The 21,395-nt window shown below is 43.9% G+C and overlaps 1 protein-coding gene and 1 long non-coding RNA gene across 3 annotated transcripts in view; one reads left to right on the top strand and one right to left on the bottom strand.

Annotated features, from left to right (window-relative positions):
* Positions 1-1,046, bottom strand: part of LOC107079771 (uncharacterized) — a 4,472-nt gene extending 3,426 nt beyond the window's left edge. For both annotated transcript variants that reach the window (XR_011182961.1, XR_011182960.1), the window contains exon 1: positions 548-1,046. This is a non-coding gene — a long non-coding RNA (uncharacterized lncRNA). The remainder of the gene's footprint in view (positions 1-547) is intronic.
* The window catches only part of vps37ba (VPS37B subunit of ESCRT-I a), a 21,601-nt gene extending 359 nt beyond the window's left edge, over positions 1-21,242 (top strand). Inside the window, exons 2-4 of the mRNA XM_006640232.3 lie at positions 8,294-8,465; positions 13,926-14,008; positions 16,411-21,242. Coding sequence (XP_006640295.2) covers positions 8,294-8,465; positions 13,926-14,008; positions 16,411-16,920 — 765 coding nt within the window. The 3' untranslated portion in view covers positions 16,921-21,242. The remainder of the gene's footprint in view (positions 1-8,293; positions 8,466-13,925; positions 14,009-16,410) is intronic.
* Positions 21,243-21,395: the final 153 nt, after the last annotated feature.

Raw genomic sequence — 21,395 nt, 5'->3', positions numbered from 1 at the left:
CACCATTTGAATCCTTATCTAGAGAAGAATAAACAATTCTGCCTAATTGTTTCTGTTTAGTCTATTGACAGCTGAGATTCTCACTTTGTTGTGTGGTTCCTACTTTTCTGTTGTTTCTAATGTAGCCAAGTTAATGTTTCTTCTTTTGTCCGCGTTGCCTCGTCTTTTACAAAACATACCAATTGTTTTGTTTTATCGGGGCTGTGTATTCAGATAGCTTTCGTCCGAGCTGTTCAACAACGACGAAGTAACTTTTACAACATTAGAATATATATATATATTTTAGGATGTTTGCTAGAAACCAGGTAACGCCTTGTGTGTCAATATAGTGTGTACGGTTTACAGCAATTGCAACACGGTTTCCCTCACCTGTCACTTAATCTCCTCACTTCGGGTTACACTTCACAGTAGTTTTAAGTTTTTATCTGAAAGGTAAATGTTTTTATTTCTCCTAAGAAAATATTGTGGGTAGCGTCGGAATTGGCTTGTTTACTGTGTAGCAATAGAAACATACCGTGAATATAAAAATAAATATATAGCTACATACCTAGCAGCACCGATGACGATAACACTTGGATTACGCAGCGCGAAACGGGTTTTATATGAAGCTGGTTTTCGTGCGTCAAGCGTTAACTCCGAAAGGAAGTCTTTTTGATACGAATATGCGCAAAATAGTTCTGTAGGAGCAAAGCAGCATTGCTGTAGTACACATACAGTCATGCATTATTTAGAAGGTCAATTTCTGTAAATTTCCTGGAGTTTCTTGTGCTCCGTATGGAATTAATCCTGTTTCAGAATCTTTACTGTAGGGCTACAAACTTGTCCTTAGAGTGTTGCTGCTGCTAACTTCGGATCGTCTCAGGTGTAAAGCGCAGACGGGTGCCGATTTTTAAAGGGGGTCTGGGTTTGTCTCCCAGCCGCTGGCTGAAGGATAATTGTGGAAATTGTTGCATCAGTGTTGAAACCAGAAGACGCATCTCATTGGAATGATCTGTAACACTTCGCGGAATACCAGCCAAACGCTTAGGGCTTCATACGGTACGTCTGCCAACCCACCAGGGCACGTCTGAAACTGGTACCCTGTCATTACTGACCATATTCGCCAATTTCCTGCCGTTGCACAAAACTTACAAAACAAAATCTTCCAAACGTCTCACTGTACAGCTTGTCTGTCTTCACATATAAATTGTCTTTATTATTACGTTTAGCCATTACAGAAAGGGAAAAAAATGATTAATTCCAACCGCAAAGAAGGCACCGTTGTTGGCTTTTTCGATTTTTTTTTGAGCAAGGCGTTCTGCTGCATTTTTCTTCAGCATGCAGGGAAAGTTACCGCAGTAGCTGTAGTGTTTTACACCGTTGCACTGGTATGTGGTTCTGTAGATTCACCAGCAACTCCACCGATTGACTGGGCAGACCTCTGCAATACGGCGTTTCTCCGGAAGCCCTGCATTGAGTGGCCGTTAATGCTGTATTTTCAACGTCTGTGTGTCCGTGAGCGGAGGGGCAAGAGTCCCAGACGTGCGATCTATGTAGCTACTCAAGGGACAACTTGTAAAAATAAATTAGTTGTAAGTGCTGTTTAACTCTTGTGTGAAACCACACCATTCTATTGTAAAACACCCATGTGCTTTAATGTTGCCCATTATAGGAGATAAGCGTTCAGGTAAATTTAAGACGAGTGCAAGTGTGTGGTGTGCTGATTTAGACTTTCTTATCCTACCTGTATATATATATATTATCTTATCCATACATACATCTCTGCCCTTACATTAGAGGTGCTGTAGTACACTATTATAGACACATCTGATTACATTTAGGACTAATTGTTCAAATGAAGACAGGAAAGACAGTGAAAAGAAGAGGGATTGAGCATACAGTAATTTTCCCAGCGGTGACCGGAGCGCTCAGTACTTTTCCTTCATGGAGTCACAGTGGTGGCCGCCAGTTCTGACACCTACGTTCGCCACAGCTTGCTTGGCACGCTCCCTGTTAATGAGAGCAAAATCTCCTCACAAAATCTGAATGAACACAGCGGCCCTGACAGCCGGGGTCTCCTCGGAGTGGTTGGGAGCCGCTTTGAAAGAGACAGTGGCACCCCTGACCTTCTGTAGCTACCCCGCCAAACGATCTGAAGGCTTTTTTAAAACGAGTCGTGTTTGAGCTGAAATACCGACGTTTGAGCGGGCATCCTTGATCATTATCTACCAGGAAAAGCGTTCATTCAAACCATTTATTATTTTTTTGCATGTTGCTATTCGCAGCACAGACTTTTCATTGTTATTCGTCATACAGCACCACTTTCTTTTTTATTCTATCAAAATGAACTTTATTTCACAATAAACATCTCCCAGTAAGCACACACTCATGCGAAGTCACGTAATCTCTGCTATATTACAACGGTTCTTAAATGGAGCGGTTGTCCTTTTATTGATCAGAGCAAGTGGATGCTGGGGCTGGATTTGCACAATGAAAGAGTCCCTCCAAGCCCTGCCCCTTGTCCGTGCCCTTTCCCTGTCCCGGCTCTGGAACTGCAGTTGTCCAGTCCTCTGCAGGAGCTCAGGGCACAGGGATTTCTGTTTTAGTCCCTTCCAGCCCTCTTGCCATCGAGAAGCCCCTCTGAGGTTCACCAGGAACCTCTCCTCCAGCTCCCTCGCTCCCCACTCTGTGCTGTGCGGCTTCCCTTTTGCCTTGCTCGACCTCCTCGAGTCGAGACAGCCCTGCAAAGGGGCTTTGCCACTGTTGCCTCAAGTGGAGATCACGGAAACTTGTCTTCTTACAGGGCCTGACATGTCTCAGCCTTGTAACACGAGACAATTTCAATGCATCGTCTTCAGCTGGAGGCATAGGGGACGTCCCGAAATAACTCCTCATGCAGCCCTGGAAGCCTGTTGCGGTCAATTATCATGCGATTATTGTCTAGTATTGCATAAATTAATAGCACTGTGGGTGAATACAGAATTGTTCATGGGAAAATTCTAATGAATGTGGGTTTTTTTTCAGTGCCTTTTGTAAAATGGCTAGGTCAAAATGCACTGGTTACTTGAGGGAAAATATTGAATTTCATGTTAAAAGGGGAAGGCTTGAATTATATAGAGGGCAGATTCCCTGGCGGACTGTTCCAGTGGATATCTCACCATGGCGCTGTCTCCTGGGACACTGATGAGGATGTGTTCCTTTTCCTGGGGGTGGAACTAATAATGAAGTCATCTGGATTGTTTTTTATTTCCTGACCAGAAGAGAATGAGCTGGTAGCTGGTATGAAAATGAGAAATGTCAAGTGCAGGGTGAAGCTGGGGTGTCACCTCACGCGCACGATCCTCACCTTTCTACTTCACCTTTTAATTGCTTCAGTAATTAAACAGCTGCACTGTGGTGGCATAGCACGACTGTGGTGTGCTGGACTGGGAATCCCTGGTTTTGCTGAAGTGTGCACCACCAAGAAAATCCCTTTGTGAGCAATCTCTTATTTCAACATGAGCTTGTCTTCATCCGCTGGTTTAAGGGTCAAAAATATATACTCCTGAATCCTGTTAGCGAAGGAGTCTCGGAAATTGTGTGTAGTAATGGAAGCTGCAAACCGCACACACAGTGCAGGCTTTGAGCGTGGCTAATCCCCGATACTCAATCCTCATCCTTGTTAAAAGGAGGGGTGGATCTGCAGTGCGCTGCACTGATTTCTCCGTCCATCAAGGAAACGAGTGGAATAATACCCCAGTGTGCGATCTTTTCCCTTGAGCCTTGGAGCCAGTGGAACTTTCATTTAGTTTCACGCTCCCTGAAATTCACTCAGCCTTAATCCCAGAACAGTGTATTCTGTGACTTTGAAAGGACGGGCAGTAGATTACTTTGGTTCAGCAGTCATAAGGTAGGGGTCTTTCAGTTTTTAAACACCAGTTTATACAGAGACCAAATGAGGGTGCTTTTAATCACCAGCGGGGAAAACCCTTTCCCTCACACAGCCTGTTAGTTACTGTACAAACGGAGATTTAAAGGTTGTGTTACAGCTGTATAACAAGTTGAAAGTATACCATAATTATTTTGCAAATTATCTGCTGTTGGGAATTCTGAATTGAGGGGTTATGTTAATAATAATCAGTTCTACATTAAAAAAACACCTCTTGAAATGCTGTTAAAGAGAGTTGCAGGGTGTGGCAGCCTACTTTTTTATGACTCTTTACTAGATGAAAGTGATAGGGAATGTTCACCTCTCTTAGAATGCTGCGTGTCAAGCAGCTTTCAACAGATCCCTTTGGAAACTTTGGATGTTTCTGAATATTCACATGCTTAATTGATTGGCTGAGTGGAGCGTTAATACAAATCTGGAGCTCCTGCTCATTTTAGTAGCTGCTGATTCCAGCATTGGGTGAAACAGAGCTGTGGAATGTTCCTCTTGGATGGGCAGACAACATCAGCCTACACACCTCAACCGCACAGACGCGGAGTCGTCCGCTTTTCGGAGGCAAAGGAGCCTGAAGTCAAAATATAAAAACTATTACCTGACCTGAAATGTTTGGTGTTAACAGGGACCCTGTATGCATCTGACAAGAAATCTTTCGCCTTTGTGTTGTACTTGTGTAGATCTAAATGAGTCAAATGGAAATGCAGTGTCCAGTCCAAGCGAGACTAGATTCTTCCTGCTCAATAAGAGAATATGGATTAGTACATCCCTTACTCCCCTGTTTTTGACGCCTTGCGAGATTCTAAGTGCGCTCTCTATGTGCAGTTGGATTTCTCTGAAGGATTGTATTGTTTGCCGTTTGATTTTTATCGGTAGTAATCTGCCAGCACTTGGAGTCGGCGTGATGGCTTATGGGAAGGATGTCCTTTGCTTTGCTTGGAAGGGAGAAGCTGGTGCTCGGACTTGTTTGATTCCACGGCCAGACCCAGAATCTCCCAGCATCCTCCCTCCGGAGGCAGGGCAGACCCTGCCTGTGGTGGGTGACACTCATGTATGCCTGCAAGGATATAGTCTGTACTGTATACATTTTGGGAAAAAATATAGTTTCTGGTTCTTTTGGGATTCAGGGCCCCTTGCTTGAGCAGTATGCCGCAAGTGAAGCCAAGTTTAGATATTTAAGAGGTGGTTTCATGGTTAGCAAATCATTGTTGGGTTTTAGGGCGGCTTGCAGTCACTGGCGCTGTTTTTAGGCACCAGGACGCCTTTTCCGCGGTGCAAGTGGTGGGGAGGTGAATTAAGAGACGTGGTGCCGTACAACGTCAGAATTAGCCCGAAAGCAAACTGTGTGGGTGGGAGAGGTGGAGAGCACCATGTCGGAGAGCCCATGGAAACAAATATTTGATCATGTCCCCACAAATACAGACGGCGTGGGTGCAACGGAGGTAACGCATTTCTGTAATCCAAATGGCATCTTCTTAATGCCAACAACTTTAAGAGGTTTGCTTTCTGACCCTGTGCAGTTTCATTATAGTATAGGACGGTCTAGAAGAACAGATGTGTGTGTGTGCTTATTCTGGCTTTGTTTTCTGATTTCCTGTGCTTCTTTCTAAGAAAAAGGCCCTCAGCATATTTAGGGGAGCAAACCAGAACTCTTTTTTTTTATCAGACGAAGGACCTATTTCTATTCAATGTCTAAGCCCAGGCTGCCTCTTGCCCCTTGTTTTTCGACTCATTCTTCATTATTGCAGCTCTTTGGCTGTCTTCCAGGGTGCAGGCAGCTGGACTGGAGTCAGTGGGCCTTTGACAGAACATGTAACCACAGACCTTGGCTCAGTGCTGTGGGATTTCAATTAGCTGGGTTTTTAAAATTCAAGCTCAGCACTCTGTTTGATAGCCCTTTAAAAGAACAACAAATAATAAAGAGACAAGCAGTATAAAATTGTGCTTTTGTGTTCAGAAATCGAGCTCTGGTCACTTTTTTAATGTCTTCAGGGTCCAGTGCTATAGAAGATATCATATTGTACATAATGGCTTAATCACCATGGCCTGTACAGCTGAAAACCAGAAAAATATCATGGAAAGCAAATTATGCAGAGTATCCAAATCAGCCATAAAATTGTCAGTGCATGATTTTTCCTGCGGTCTAATATGTAGGCAACTTTTTTATCAAGAGCTGAGCTTAATGTAATATTAGTTAAAATAATTGCCAAAAAAATAGTGTTGAATGGTAAAACTGGAGTACAGGAGAGCGCTTTCAAATATAGACACAGGAAATAAGAATTGAGAATCCAAGGTTTTTTAGATGTAGATACAATTCACCATGGTTGTAAAGAACTCTTTATTTAACATTAATTTAACTTTATATAATATTATTTATTCTGAGCATTGCAGTGTTGCAGTCCTGGGTTCAATTCCAGGCTCGGGATTCTATCTGCATGGAATTTGTATATTCTCCTTGTGTTTGCATGGGTTTCCTCTGGGTGCTCTGATATCTTCACATAGTCCAGAAACACACTGGTAGCTTCTGGGAAAACTGGCCCTGGGGGGGGAGTGTGTCTGTCTGCCCTGCGATGGACTGGCGTCCTGTCCAGGGTGTATCCTGCCTCGTGCCTGTTGCTTGCTGGCTCCCCTGTGACCCTGAATCGGAAGGAGTGTGCCCCCCTCTTGTAGGGGCTGTCACAATGCTTGGTGTTTGTTGTTTCAGGTGTCTGGAGAGGCTTTAAGGTTGAGGTTATGAGTCTGGCTTGCAATTCAACAATTGGTTGAATAGGAGCAAGGGAGTGAGGAGACCAGGACAGTGTTTTCTCTCCCTCTGGAGAGATCGCGGAGGGGGGTGGGGTATCGGGTTTCATGGCCCTGCGCCTGGCCGAGGGAAGGCATGCCTGGTTCAGTTATAAGGGGGTCCTCGCGGTGTAGATGTCTGTGGCTCCTCTGTTACCCAGCCGACTGGGGGAGCCCCCAGGAACCGGAGCTGAGAAGAGGCACATCTCCTGGTAGGCCCACCTTAGGGGAGGAACTCCTATCCCCGGTGCGGAAGCTGAGCCGAGGAATTTCCCTTGGAGGTAGAAATGACGGCGAGAGAGAACAGAAACTTTCCTGGCTCCCCCGTGATGCCCAGGGTGTGGTGGAAACCTGGGTGCCTGGTGCTGGTGGGCCTGAGATTTCGGGGGGTTTCCTGGGGTAACAAAGCCCCCGGGAGGCATGAGTTTGTCGCTGGAGGAGGAGGACTCGTGGGCAGTAAGGGACAGGTGGAAGACAGCCATGGTGCCGATGCCTGTAGAGAGCGGGGGACCCTGCAGCCGCCCCCAGCATGGCTGTCTGAAATCGTGACTTGGGGGTGTATCGGAAGGTGCTGTACCAGGCTCTGTGTGACACTGGAACAGCGTGCAGTTCGCACTTCTCTTCCAATGGCAGTGCTGTTCAGGACTATTCCTGGCTCCAGCCCTGTACTGGGAGACAAATGTGTGTTTACAGAACTGACGCGTTCTGTGCATTGCAGCGCGCTGTGTGGGAAAAGAGGGAGTCATATATGGACTTTGGATCTGTGTCATGTTAGATTGATAACCTGGAGGGACTGCCCTGGACCTTTTTGAAAGAAAAGAAATGATCCTTTTCCTCCTTGAAATATTCACTGGAAGAGTGTTAAAACTTTTTTTTTTTTGCGAGTAATTTTAAAGAACGAAATATCCAAACATCCATCCATTTTCTACCCGTGTTATCCAGTACAGGGTGGTGGGGGAGCCGGAGCCTTTCCAAGCAAGCAATAAGCACAGGGCAAGATACACCCTGGATGGGACGCCAGTCCACTGCAGGGCTGACTCACAGACACGTGCATGCTCACAACGGCGCCAATTTCCCCAAAAGCCAGTTAACCTCCGGTATGTTTTTGGACTGTGGGAGGAAACCGGAGCACCCTGGGGCAACCCATGCAAACACAGGGAGAACATACAAACTCCATACTGAGAACACTCCAGGTTCAGAATTAAATAATATCACTAATTATATCGATTTTTATGATGTACTGCTTAAACATAGCTTTGGAGCTTTTTTTCAGTTTCGAAGCTAATTTTGCAAACGTTGTGATAAGGAACACCATGACTATCATGATTGTCTATCAGTTTTCTATCATTTTGGGGGGGATCCAAATTAAGTCAGTATTTTCTTTTTCTGAACCTGCACTGTCATAAATGGCTCTAATTCTTGCATATTTTAGAGGATGTTGTTCTGTTGGGGGGGAAAAAACTGCTGTCTTTTTGGCTAAGTTGAATTTGTGTGACCTATGCACAGCCCTAGTGTGAGCACCGCGGACATGCAGGTGTTGGCCTGATGGGTGCAGAGAGTTCTGTGGGGTGACCATGACAGGACCGTTTTCTTGCCTGTGTGTTGCCTCAGGTGCAGGATGTGCAGCATATGAAAGAGACGACGCTGGCCAGCAATCGCAGCCTTGCAGAACAGAACCTCATGCACCAGCCCAAACTGGAGTGCCTGAAGATGCAGTTAACCAAGAAATATCAGGAGCTCCAGGACTGCTTTGAGGCACATCAGATGAAGACGTCCAAGCTAGGTAACAGTGCTGCATTTTTATTGTCATTGCCTCGGTCATAGAAGAAGGGGAAACATTTCCAAAACTTTGTTTTGAAGCAAGGTTGTTTTTTCTTCCTACTGGATCCTTAAGTTAAAAAAAACAGAATTTATAACTTAAACAATGGTCACTCTTCCCAGGTTTAAGACTAATGGTATTTGAAAGAGTTTCCGACAGCCTGTTGGATTATGGGAGAGGTTTTAAAGGGTTACACGTTTACTTTGCAGTGGTTTATGCAAAGCTGTTTGGAACTGAAAGCTGTTTGAGAACAGACTCAAACAAGGTGGGGGAGATTAAACATTGTAGAAGAAAGAAGATTAATCGGGAGTGAGACAGCTGAAATTCTAATATTGTCATGTGACTGAGGCCATGACTGGATTCTGCTTCTCTTCTGGCTGCTGTAGTCAGTGTTGAATGTTTCCCAAGGCTAGTTTCTCTTACTAGACCGGTTTGGCCAGTTTTTGTTGTGGCCTCCAATGTAAAACCACACTAGCACTGTCCTTGCTCGTACCTGTGACTAGGGTGGCTGCACTAGAGGGCAGGTTGGGCTATACCTAAGCAAGCTGACGTAGCTCTCAGTGCTCTGTTACAGACTTTGTTGGATCAGTATTTTGTTTCTATGCAAGGGCTTTATTCCTGGAGTCACCTCAGGAAGTACAGGTAGTCCAGCGTTAGTGTTATTTACACCACACCTCTCTGGCACACTGTCAAGTGTAGGTGCTGCTTAGTCATGTGATACAGGGGTTGCTAGGCAACCTGCTAGACAATACCAAGTGTCTAATATCAGCTCAATCTCTCCCCTTTGATTAATTTGTATATTATAATATTATGGCACAGCTCACATTGCATGATAATTAATAGATGTTTTCTAACTTGGGGTAAAACAGTAAGAGCCACAGTTTTCTAAGATTTTTCTAACCACAAATTCTCTGGATTTTTTCTACCTCACTGTTAAAATAAGGGCCATAAACTGAGATAGAAGTTCACAGGCTAAAACATTATTAACACTATAGAATCGTCTGTGTGTCAGCTTATGTCTGGATGATTCTATCTTGCAAGATGTTAAGTATTACAGGACAGCTAACAATGCATTCTCTATCAGTTTTATTTTACCCAATAAATCCCATTTTCTCATTTGTTGACTTTTCTCGGTGGTAGTGTTTTCTTAATCCAGACCTCATGATTCTCAGCTCTTCCAGCGTATCAGCATAGTTCTTCTCTTTCACATAACAGCTCGTTGGGTGGGTCCAAACTTTTCTTCCCAAAGGCAAGAGCTGAACTTCACATTCTATTCAGTACTCAATAAACAGACAGGTTAATAGCAACTTTTTATTTAACAGATTAATAGCAATTTATTTCTAGGGAGGGTGAGAGATTGCTGTGGTTGAAATGTACAGTAGGTAACCCAGTTTCACTGTCCCATTGATGGATTTGTACTGTAACCGGAAACCCCGGCTGTTTCTCTCTGGCTGTCTGTGGGTGACCCAGCTGAATCAAATCTAGCCCTGCAGGCAGAGGGAAGCATTGTTCGATCTGAGTCATGGTGTTTGGGCTGCCTGTATCGCCCCGAAAATCCATCTCTATGGCAACGGCCATCTCATAAAACCCTCTTCTTGCACAGCAACAATGCAGGACACTTGAGTGACGAGGACAGCACTATACACCCGAGCGGCGGGCCCAGGGTTCATCAGAGAAACAGTGTTGCTTTGTACACGCTGTCTAAAGGCAGGACCAGCTGAGAAATTCGCCAGTCTTGGCCTTTCAGTGCCTGGCAAGCAGCCCCACCACGGTTAGCTAATATCCATCTTTTTTTATTTTCAGACAAATTTCTATTTTGGTTTTCCCCATACACAATAAAACAGTACAAAATAATTTCCCCGCACCATACTAATAACCCCTCATCCACTCCTTTTAGGGCTGGATTGTAATTTTCAGCCAAGGGACTGTAAAAGGACAGTCGGATAATTACAGTGGAACCCCCATCCAACAAGGCTTTGACTGCTGTATGTCAGCAGGACCCCCCAGTCCCACTATTCCCCAAATAGTTGTGCAGTACCCAGCTCATGTACCATGCCAAGCACTAGCAACTAATATTGAGAAAATATGTTTATGTGAGTTATGAGGGTGTAATTCTGAAACAAATATACGGAGAGCTGGAATCTGAAGGTTGCGTCGGTCGTTCATTTTCTTGGAACTTAATGATAGTTGATTAAAACCTCCATAAATATGGAGGCCCTGGTCAGGATAGGAGCTGAGCATATTTAAGGAAAATGATTAAAAAAACTGTTGTTCCAAGATAAGCTGGAGTAGGTCAAGGAATCCTTTCTTCCGGTTTTGTTTCTTTAAATTATGTTTCCTTTCATGTGTTGTAAGTTTGAATGTTTGCCATGTAGTAGTGCTCTGTAAGATAACCACTAACCGAAGAATTCGAACAAGAATTCTCTAGTTTGCATAAATCTTCGTAGCATAGTAAAACATGAATGAAACAAAATTGTAAATGCTCAGAATAGTATGCCATCTTACATTTTTGATCAATCCTATTGATGAACTGCAGAATCAGGAGAATCTGTGATTTGTAGAATTGATTTAAAGTGAACAGCTCTTCCTGTGCTCATACTGTACATTGAGCAATCTGGTAACTAGCTGGTAGTTATCAGCTAAAGCCTGATAACATTAGCTAACTTTGAAATACAGTATATGACCTTGAAGAAAAGTTCCTGTTAAAGATCACGTGAAATGTTGCTCAAACAAGGTACCTGTAAATGCCGGTATCATTTGGTTTAAAACAATTTCCAATGGCGTGCAACTTTCTGAATTTTAAATCTAATCTTAGTTTAGTAAATCACAAAATTGCTTCACATGCAATAACTTGAATTGTTTTCACTACTAGACCGTCAGTGGCACTTTTTATAGGTTATACATTTGGCATTTTCAGGAGTGTCTCAGTAGTTTTCCCACAGTGTGGTGAAGTATGGTAGTTGTTAGAATTCCTTGGTGACCAAAGACAGTTGAATTGGGCGTCTGTGAAATGCTGTGCATAATGCCTATGGAGAGCTGGTTACATGAACCCTTTTATCAGACCATTAGGGTACAGGGGACTGAATGGGCTGGATCTGATGACTTTGCTTTCAACTTTTTTTTTTGAGTTTGAGTTACCATGGGCTAGCTTTGTACTGTCAGCACTATCTTAATTTATTCTTATATTACCTGGAAGTGACTCTTGGAAACAGCCTGTAAAAAGAACTACCTTAGGCAACAAAAAACACACTGCAGTCTAGTTTTATTGGTTTAGAATGGCAGGTGACTGTTGCTTTTCCCATGTCAGCTAGTAGAGTCGCCTACATTTCACCTACAGTGAGGTTCTGTAACTGATGAAGGTTTCATCCAGAACTTTAAGGGTATGCCATAACTGACCGGCTGAGGTCGCTTGGCCCACTGCCCTTGTGCAGCTCTCGGGGATCAGCCTGGGGTCAATCCGAGGCTGGACAGTCACATGTCATTAAAACACAGAGATCTAGACAGAAGCGGCAGTTGATCCCACAGTGCTGTTTCGACCAGCTGGGTGCTGTAGGTTAATTGTTCCTGCGCAGGCTCATTCCAAAGAGTTTTTTAGAGATAATCCACGCCCTTGGTGTCTTCTCTCTGCTGCTTGAAAGACTATTGATGTGGTGTTCTTGTCCTGTCTTTGTGAGTGCAGGGCGCAGTCAGATATTAACTGGTAATTTTCCACAGTCGCATCGTGAAACAATATTAAAACAATGTCACCCCTTCTTCGGGGCTAATGTGACTTAAAAGCACTGAACTGTGTTTCAAGTTGTGGAAGTACAACTCTCTGTATACCTGACCATCATTTTAATCAGATTTAGACACCTGTATTTAGGGAAAGTAAACATAGCTTTACACTTAAACATGTCAAGCAATTTAAAGTCTTTGTCATTATTACAAAGAATTAAAAAGAATGCGCTTTACCACATTGTGGTGTATTTATGTTATGTTATTACACGTTACTGTTATTGCTATTTTATCTATTTATATACTGCACCTGAGTGACTAATGAGAAACACTTTTCATTATACTATACACCTGTATATGCCAATAAAGTTGAATTGAATTGAATTAACAATGCGTTAAAATAGAGTTCTGCTTTTTATGCCAGTATTGTCATACTGGTGTTATATATCAATTCTTTTAAATCCATGAGTCAACTGCTCCAGCCTCTCATCTGCTCCTCCAGTTTAGCCTGTGCAGAATACTGATGCCTCTATTTATGCAATGGCTGACTCATTTGACAGCTGATCCTTTTGTTCAGAGATACACGGGAGATCGAACCCAGTCTCGTAGCTTCTCACTCTATTGAAGTAGAACAGACTGTGGAAAGAAAAAACAGTTGTCTTTCTCAAGGGTGATGCACGTAAATCCTTTCGGGAAGAGCTGTGTAGCCCATATTTAGTGTTCCAACTGTCTACTTTTAATGTCTCTTTAAATCAGCCTTTGGACAAATCTGCTGACACAATAAAAATGTGCTAATTGTTAACACATTTGCACATAATGTCTCACCTGCTGAGTGTTATACCTCATCAATCCCTCAAACACAGTTTACCAGGGAATTTGTTCACTAGTTGAAGAGTCCATTCAACTCGCACCCCTGTCCTGTGCTTTACCTTCTGGTAGACGTGAATATGGTTGCAAGTTTACTTTTTCTAGCTGTTAAATGAGAGATTAAGAGAATTGTCCTTTCAATAGAATAAATGCTGCATGCAGGGTAGAACAATCACTTCTGCAATATTTAACATAATGCTAAAAAAATAACATATACCCAATAGGCTTTTCTAAATTAGGATCTAGTGAAGAAGCAGTGAGTGCAAAAAGTAAATTATTTTCAGTGGAATAAAGATGTATGTAGGATAGAACAACCACTTCTACAGTATTCAAAATTATGATAAAAATAACCCATACTTAATAGGCTTTGCTAAATTGGGATAAAGTGAAGAGGCAGTAATTGCTGATTCATTTTGCAAAGGGAGTTGTGTCATTGCAAAATAAATATGTGGAACACGAGCCTTATTATAAAGGTAGTGTAATTGTGAGCACACTGAAGCATTTATATATAGATAAGTCATCTCCCTCCTACACTACATGAGGAGGGTCTTGCCTGCATCCTTTCTCCCGTACCACTGCAGAGTCCTGCCTCTGTCCTGCCTGTCACAGCCAGAGGAAAGTGTGGTCAGGGTTTGAGTAGATAATTGACTGTCATGACCAGATTCTCATCCGCCTTGGAACAGCTCCGAGTGCCTCAATTACAGGTTACAACAGCTGAAGCCGTAATTAAAGGGTCTGAGTTGTTCAGAGCGACGGCCCGCAGTGGCTGGGCGAGATCTTCGGATCCGACAGCTCGCCCCCCCATGATGTGAATAACGTGCGTTCTCGTCCGGCTGTTTTCAGATAACCGTGCGGGCAGCGGATCGATCGACACGCTGCTGGCCCTCCTGCAGGCAGAGGGAGCCAAAATAGAGGAGGAGACGGAGGTGAGTGTGTGCCCTCTTCTTTATCAGCACCAAAGTCGTGTGCCCATCTTGGCCCAGAGAGTCAACCCTTTCACCCTCAAGGAGAATATCTGCAGAATTCTAACCACGGGAGCTCGTGTTAAGATTATACAGTGCATTAGTAAGTCTTTATTTAGATAAGTGGCACACAGTGTGGGTCATTAGTTTCTCCCTGAGACATTGCTTCTGAGGAGTCAGCTCAGTGAAGGGCTGTCTGCTTAATTTCTGGCCTTCAAGGAATGTCTCCTGCAGAAGGCGTAAAGGTACTGAATCTCTTCAGTTATGATCAAAGCAAAGCCAGAGGGGGGTCCGAACGCCTGAAATTAAAAGAAGGAACCCGTCCTCGACATTCAAACCCCCGAGTGGAACGAGGAACCAAGCTGAAATTAAGAGGAAGATGCTTTAGGAACGCTTGCTGGTTTGTGAATGCAGCGGTCGTGGGTGGTCGTGGGCCTATCGTGGGTGGATAGGCCCTTTTAGATTCCAGAGGACCTCATCAACCAACAAACAGCTGAAGGAGACGCCTCGACTGTTCCTGATGTCTGGATGGAGGCTGTCCGGAGGCCCAGCAGAGACTCAAGGTTCACATCACCATGTAGCTGTACAGCCTCTTCCAAGATTAACTGGTGATAACGGGCATGATATCTGGATAATAATCAACACAATTATAGATTTTCTTTAACTACTCAGTTTCCTGAGGGAAAGTGTGACCTTGCTGCCACAGCAAATATGCTGCTTACATATGGAATCCATTTAAACTATTTGCGCATATAGTAGAAGTGCTAAATATTTTAGACATCGCTGAGTTTTCTGTGCACTGCTCATCTACAAGCGTGTCCAGGATATGTTCTGAAAGAGAGGGAATGTGCTGTAACATACAGGCGGGGATGACTAATAAAAGCTTTTCGATCCAAGTAAAAGCAAGACTTGTTGCCTACGACATACCTCATCTCCAAAGCTGGAAAATCCTGCTTCTTGGTTTATATTCTGCAGTACTCTCAGCAGCACTGTATATTAAAAAAAAAAATGCCCTGACCGCTTTTGCTCTCGCGGTGCAGACTGCACCTTGGTTTGCATGTATGAGCTGTGCTATCCTGAAGAAGACCTGCTGGGCTCTGTGTTTCCACCGTGCACACTTACTACAGGTGTATTTTACAAGTCTAAAGGTGGATTGTGTCTAGTGCAGGACGTGCCAAATGTCAATGCAATAATGATGACAGTTAATTTCACCCCTGTATTTCTTCCTGTCCCCGAGAACTCAGGTCAAACCACCTTTTGTCCCTCTTCCTAACAGGTCATCGTGGTTGTCAAAACCCCAAAGCTGCTGCCTCTTTTCAGTAGAAATAATGCATCATACAGGGTATTTAATCTTGTTGTGTTGTATAGGTATTGGAAGATCTTTTTATCATGGTGAAAGACTGAGCACAGACCTAAGCTTCTTGAGCTTGTCAAGCTGGTGATGCTTCTGGACTGAGTAAAACCGCTCTTGTCCTTGGAGTAAAGGAGTGCTACACTGTGACATGCTGCAGTAAGGCACTTGCCGTGGCCAAGTTTTTAAGCGTTTCACCAACGTGATTGTTAACTTCGTTTCATTTACCCCCACCCCTGTCAAAACCACATCCTTCCCATGACTTCTTAAAATGGAAAGCACATATCAAATTCAGTATCAATTAAAAAAAAAACACCCAACAAAATCTGTATTTGCCTTGCTGTTCTTTGAGATGAAAACTCGGTTGCTCCGCTTGGGTTGCCAGCTGTGTGCTGGTGGACGGAACTTCCTCACTACAGGGCGTCAGCTGTGCCACAGCGCCATGCTCGATCGAGGGTTCATCTTCTAGCGGACGATCTCCTTTGATCGTTATAGTGGTTTTCCTTATAGTGATGCACACTTTGTTGCCTGTGCCTTTTTTTGTCCCCTCCCTCTTCGATGAGAAAAGGCAGGTCCGTTTTGCTGCTGGCCATGAGGTGTGGCCAGCGGTGATTTCAGCCTGTGCCACTTGACTGATACCCCTCTCCCCTGGGCAAGAATGTGCATGAAAACATCAAGTAAAGATTCTCTCGATGACTAATGCAATCAGGACCATGCTGATAACATTAACGTTTACTGGTGTATCACAGCTGAAGATTGTATTTTAAAGCAGCATGGATTTAAGCTTGACGCACCGTCTGGTTCCTGTAATCCGCCAACACTGTTGTTTTTGTGCTTCACACAGGGGTTCCAGTGTCTGATTTTTACATCCGCCCTGTGTTTTCTCACTGCAGTTCACCTGTGTCTTAGAGCTCTCGCTCGACGTTTAGAAAAGCAGGAGGAACTGCAGCGCGTAGGAATAAATGTTCGGTCTCAAGCAGAGGTGACAGTGTGGCCTCTCTTTGCTCCCGTGCAGAACATGGCGGACTCCTTCCTGGAGGGCGAGTCGGCCCTGGACGTGTTCGTGGACGAGTACCAGAGCAAGAGGAAGCTGGCGCACCTGCGCAGGGTGAAGATCGACAAGCTGCGGGAGATGGTGCTGAAGGGGCACCGGCTGCCCCAGGCGCCCGTGAAGCTGCCCCGGCTCCCCGAGACCCGTGCGGCGGCGGCGGCCCCCGAGAGCACTCCGCCCACCTTCGCGGTGGACACTAGCACCCCCCCTGCCCCCCTGCCCAGGAGAGTGCCCCCTCTGCCTCCTGTCCAGCCTGTTCCTGCCAGCGTGGCGTCCTCGACTCCACAGGCCGCTCCCCTGCCCTACCCTGCCAGTCCCTACCCCCCCATCCCCCCGAGAGCAGGCCACGCCCTGCCCACTCCCAATCTGCAGCCTGGCTACCCCAATGCCTACATACCTCCGTACGGCCCCCCGCCCATTCCGCAGAGGCCCCCCCCTCACTTGGCACCACAGCCTGGGTTCATCATGCAGTGAGAGGTCAGGGGTCAGAGGTCAGGCGGCTTGGACCAGCGCTCCAGATTGTCTGGTTGCTCCGTTCTAGGTATATGTTTTTGCTTTGGATCGCTGTTGCTGCTGCGCTGGGGGTCATTTCAGCTGCTCTGCACACATCCTGAATTGCAGGCAGGTACTCTGTATGCTGTGTGTCAGTTGAATGTCTGGATATCTTAAAAAAAAAAAAAAAAAAACAACAGCCACTATGACAGAACAGTGAATTACAACACTCAATTTGAATGGGAATGCGTGTGTTTATTTTCAGTAAGAGAAGGGGTGGTATTTGGTCTGGTAATTGTAAAATCGATCAGATTCCTTCCCACCGATTGCTTTTCCTACACAGCTTGCTGCATGCGGTGAAGATTTGTCGAGCCTTTGAAGGGAGAGGCTGCTGTGTTCCTTTACATCTGGATAAGGGAATCTGCAGCATTTCTTGTTTTAGTTCTGGCGTTGAAAACGATTTCCTCCCATTTAATTATAGTAGTAAACTTGGATAACATTGAACTAGTCACTTCCACCTTTTTGAATTGTTCTAGATATGGATCCTCGCAAAATAAGAACATGTTATATGCAAACGGACTGAGATTATACTGTGCTATTTTATAAATGTGCTAAAAATATATACCTAGTTTTTAATCGTATTAGTTCAAAGAATTTAAAATTGACCAGGTTAAACTAGCAAACCTGTATCCAAAGGTGTTTGTATTTGTTAATCCTTTTTGTTCTGTATATTTTTTACAGTAAATATTCTGGGAGGGGGGCTGCAGTAGTTCCTGGTGGTTTTTATATAAAGGTGAGTGATTTAATACTTAGGATATTTCAAAGTAACTAAAAAAACTGGATAATATATAGATGATTGTTGGGGAGAAATACTAGGAAGCCACAAAATGATTTTGATGATAAATATTTGCACTGCATATGTTTCACAGAAATTATTATATGAAGCTGTTCCTCCTCTTTTCTTTCCAAGATATGCATTATGGTTGCAAATTATGACTTTCTAATTTTTTTCTTAGACAAGTATAACCTATATTTGTAATGCTGTTTTTGCAAATTTCAGGGACTATCCATGTAATAAGCATTTCACACACACTGATAACCGGATGGTGCTTTTCGAGGTGCTCTAGAAGCCCCCCACAACAAAGCAGTGATGTGCGATTAACCATGTTATTCAATAACGAAAAAGAAATGGCACTCCATGTCACAGAATCTCTCTCAGTGAAATCTTTGGCTTCTTTGCGATGGTGAGCGGAGAAATGCATACAGAAGTGGTGGATCAGTCTGTGGTTTTGTTTCTGGATGCGTTTTTCCAGCTTGCTTTCTTTCGTCCACACTCTGGACCAGCTAGAAAGATTTTCAAGACGGGTCAGGTGTGGAGGGGGAGGCTGTCTGTTTCTCTCAGCCCTAGCTGGAAAAATGTACAGAATTTCCTTGCTCAAGAATAAGCAGTAAAAGTGATGGCAATTAACGCAGGACTCTTTAGCCAGACTGTGCTTTCTCCTTCAGCACTCTAGCTCCGGATGCATTGGAGAAATTGCGTGAGGAGTGTAGAGGGTGTGAGAAAAATGACTTGCACGCACATCCTAATGGTTTCATTGAGGTGCAAGCCCCAGAAAGCAAGAATTTGCCATCAAGCTGGCATTGATTGCCCCTGTTACTAAGTGTTTAGGAAGGTATGTACATAGTCCTTGTCAGAGATGACCCTGCACTTAACCCATTACTTGCTATTGTTTTATTCCAGACAATTGGAGTCTCAGCATTTTCTGTACATGGAAGTAAAACTTAAGAGTTTAGAAGAATGGCAGCCTTAAGACGTTAAGCTACTTAGGAAATTACCAAATTTGTTTTACTTTGTGGCTGTTCGTTGTTAATCAACAGCAGTGGCCCGTTACCTTTCAACCGGTGCCACCGAGTTCTGCTTCCTGAGTGATTGTGCCTGTCAGCACTCCCTCGCTTGTCAAGACTGCCTCGCCTGGTCTTGAGACTGTTTAACGCAGGTGGTTTGATCATCTCTAGTTTGTCAGGAACCCAAAATAACTCCCGAGCCAAGGGAGTCTTTTTCTATCCGTTTTATTTCGAATGTGGCAAACTTTCAACTCACTTTCTGTTTCATTTAAAAAGGATCATTTTTAAGATGTATTGCTATGCATTTACAGTATAAAATGGGTATATGTAATATGCCTAAGTCTGCTGTTTAGGTGTTCAAGAAAAACATGGCTTAATACCTCTCATGTAACACATCTTCAGTGGTGTTGAAATGCACTGTTTTTCCTCCCCCCTCCCAACTTCACAAGTTTTCCTTTGCCTTTCTCCCTACCATACTGCCTCCCTGAGGTCCAGTAATCTTCTAGTGTAAATACTTTGACTTTTGAATTAGTTTATTTATGTCACGTTCTTACACTGTTATACAGATGTAAATCTGAAGTTTAATGTTTTCAGATACTCTTATCAGGTACCGGTGGTGCAGAATACAAGTCTAACCTCCTGCAGGCATACTGTCCTTAATGCGCTCTAAAGCTAAAGCCATTGCTCCTAATCCTGCTGTGCACAGGTGCTGTCTGAGGTTAAATACTCAGATGCATTTCTTATGACTGACAGGGTATTTTTAGAACCCACTGCTACACTACATGTTAAACTCAGTGGTCTTTCTGTGCTGTTTTCTGAATGTGGCCTTCTTTCTACGTCCCTACATACTGTATCAGCAGTGATATCCTACATATACTTCACTTGGGTTTGAAAGTGGTTTCTTTTATAGTCTGAGGGGGTATCAAACAAGTTTTTAATGTTTTCCAACATTGTTTTATGACCAAAATGCAATTTGGCTTAACCATCATGTTGCCAAGGTGCTGAGATTCCTCCTTGAATTTTGCCGTGTTCTCTGGGCTGAAGGACTGAAATGCTGTGAAACTGCTCGACAGCCGTTAGTGCCTCTGCTGTGCAGTGGATGCCTGGGGGTTTGTGGCGAGTCCCTTGGGGGGGTGAGAAAGTGGGGGCCTCCCTATCTGTTCAGTGAGTTTCCTCATTAAGGTGGTACTATACATCCCTCCTCTGGCTCCGGGGAGGAAGATAGGTGAAGTGTTTGTATTGTGTGTCCCCTGCTGGGCTGTCTCCTGTTAAGGATGCTGTTTTTGATGTGCTGCCCAGCTTTGCATGCCCATAGCAAAAGGCATTGCATGTGAGATTGGTCCATCATGCACTGCAAGGTGGCCCTGGAGTCTTGATCAGGTACCTCAGCCACAGTCTTGGTCCTGACTCTCTGCTGTGACAGATCCCAGTGACAGCAATGCAGGAGTTGCACAGCAGTAACGTGCTCTGTTTGTGGAAACTTGAAGTGAATCTGACTCCGGCTCACCTCCGATACCAGCACTGCTAATTCTCACTCTGAATTTCACAGCAGCATGGCGCTTCCTCCTGGCTCTGGCGCGCTGATGGTAGCCAGTCAGCTCCAGCGCGTCTATGATCATTGACCTCTTGGCACAATAGGATTTCTTTTAAGCTGGACACAGGTTTATATCAGCAATTGTCCTGCTTGAAAGCCTCCAGGCATACGTCTCTCAGCCTTTGTGAATGAGTTCAGTATTTGTTCTACTTTGTGTTTAATAAACCTCTTGAATTCATAAATTGGACTAGCAAAGACCTCATTGGTAAATACGATACCTGGCTAGAACAGAGACTGGGTGCTTATACTGAAGTTGCTTGTCATAGGATCCACTACCATAGGATTCCAGAGTAGCATGTTGAGAAAAAGCCATCAGCCCCTAGATTTAACTCTTGAGATTTTCCAGCACCTAGTTGTATTTTGGGCATCGTGATTTTGGAAAGTTGCTGTTTCAGAGATCAGAAAGTTCCCTATTTCGCTGTTCTAAAAGCTTAAGTGGAAAAAAAAAATTTGCCTTTATTTTCTACTTAAATGTGCTTTCGGTAATTGCCAAACTACCTGTGAGAAAACCAGCATGTTTTTAAACATGATTGTGACTTTGTTTTTTTTTTCCCTAATGTGATTCATTTTCTTGTCTGCATTTGAGCGACATTTTTCTCTTAAGAACATTGTTGAGGTGTCCCATCTGCCATGACTAAACAACACATGCAATATCGATGCTCTGTAACATGGGCCTCGGAAAACAAGATGCTCTCAGACAATGCTGTTTTATAATGTAAAATAGTTTCTTGTACACTCCTAATGTAATATAAGTTGATTATGTATTGTAATACTGTGCTGTATGACTAATGAAGATTGTAGTGGTGGACTGCATAAGTTACCTCTGACTATTTTAATTCTATTAAATAAAATGTTTTTATATCTGTGCTGTTTTACCTGCAATTTGTTCAAATAGGTATTTTTTAATTAGAGTGGGTTAAAACACATGACAAATAACGGTCTTTGCACACTTCGGAAGATTATTCACTGCTCCTGCTTTGTAGAGATCTGTGTGAGAGCATGTTTTCTGAAATCCTAG

This window comes from Lepisosteus oculatus, chromosome 22 (genome assembly GCF_040954835.1).
Source record: "Lepisosteus oculatus isolate fLepOcu1 chromosome 22, fLepOcu1.hap2, whole genome shotgun sequence".
Taxonomy (NCBI): Eukaryota; Metazoa; Chordata; class Actinopteri; order Semionotiformes; family Lepisosteidae; genus Lepisosteus; species Lepisosteus oculatus.
Note: the sequence above shows the minus strand (reverse complement) of the source record. Positions and strands in the feature narration are given on the sequence as shown.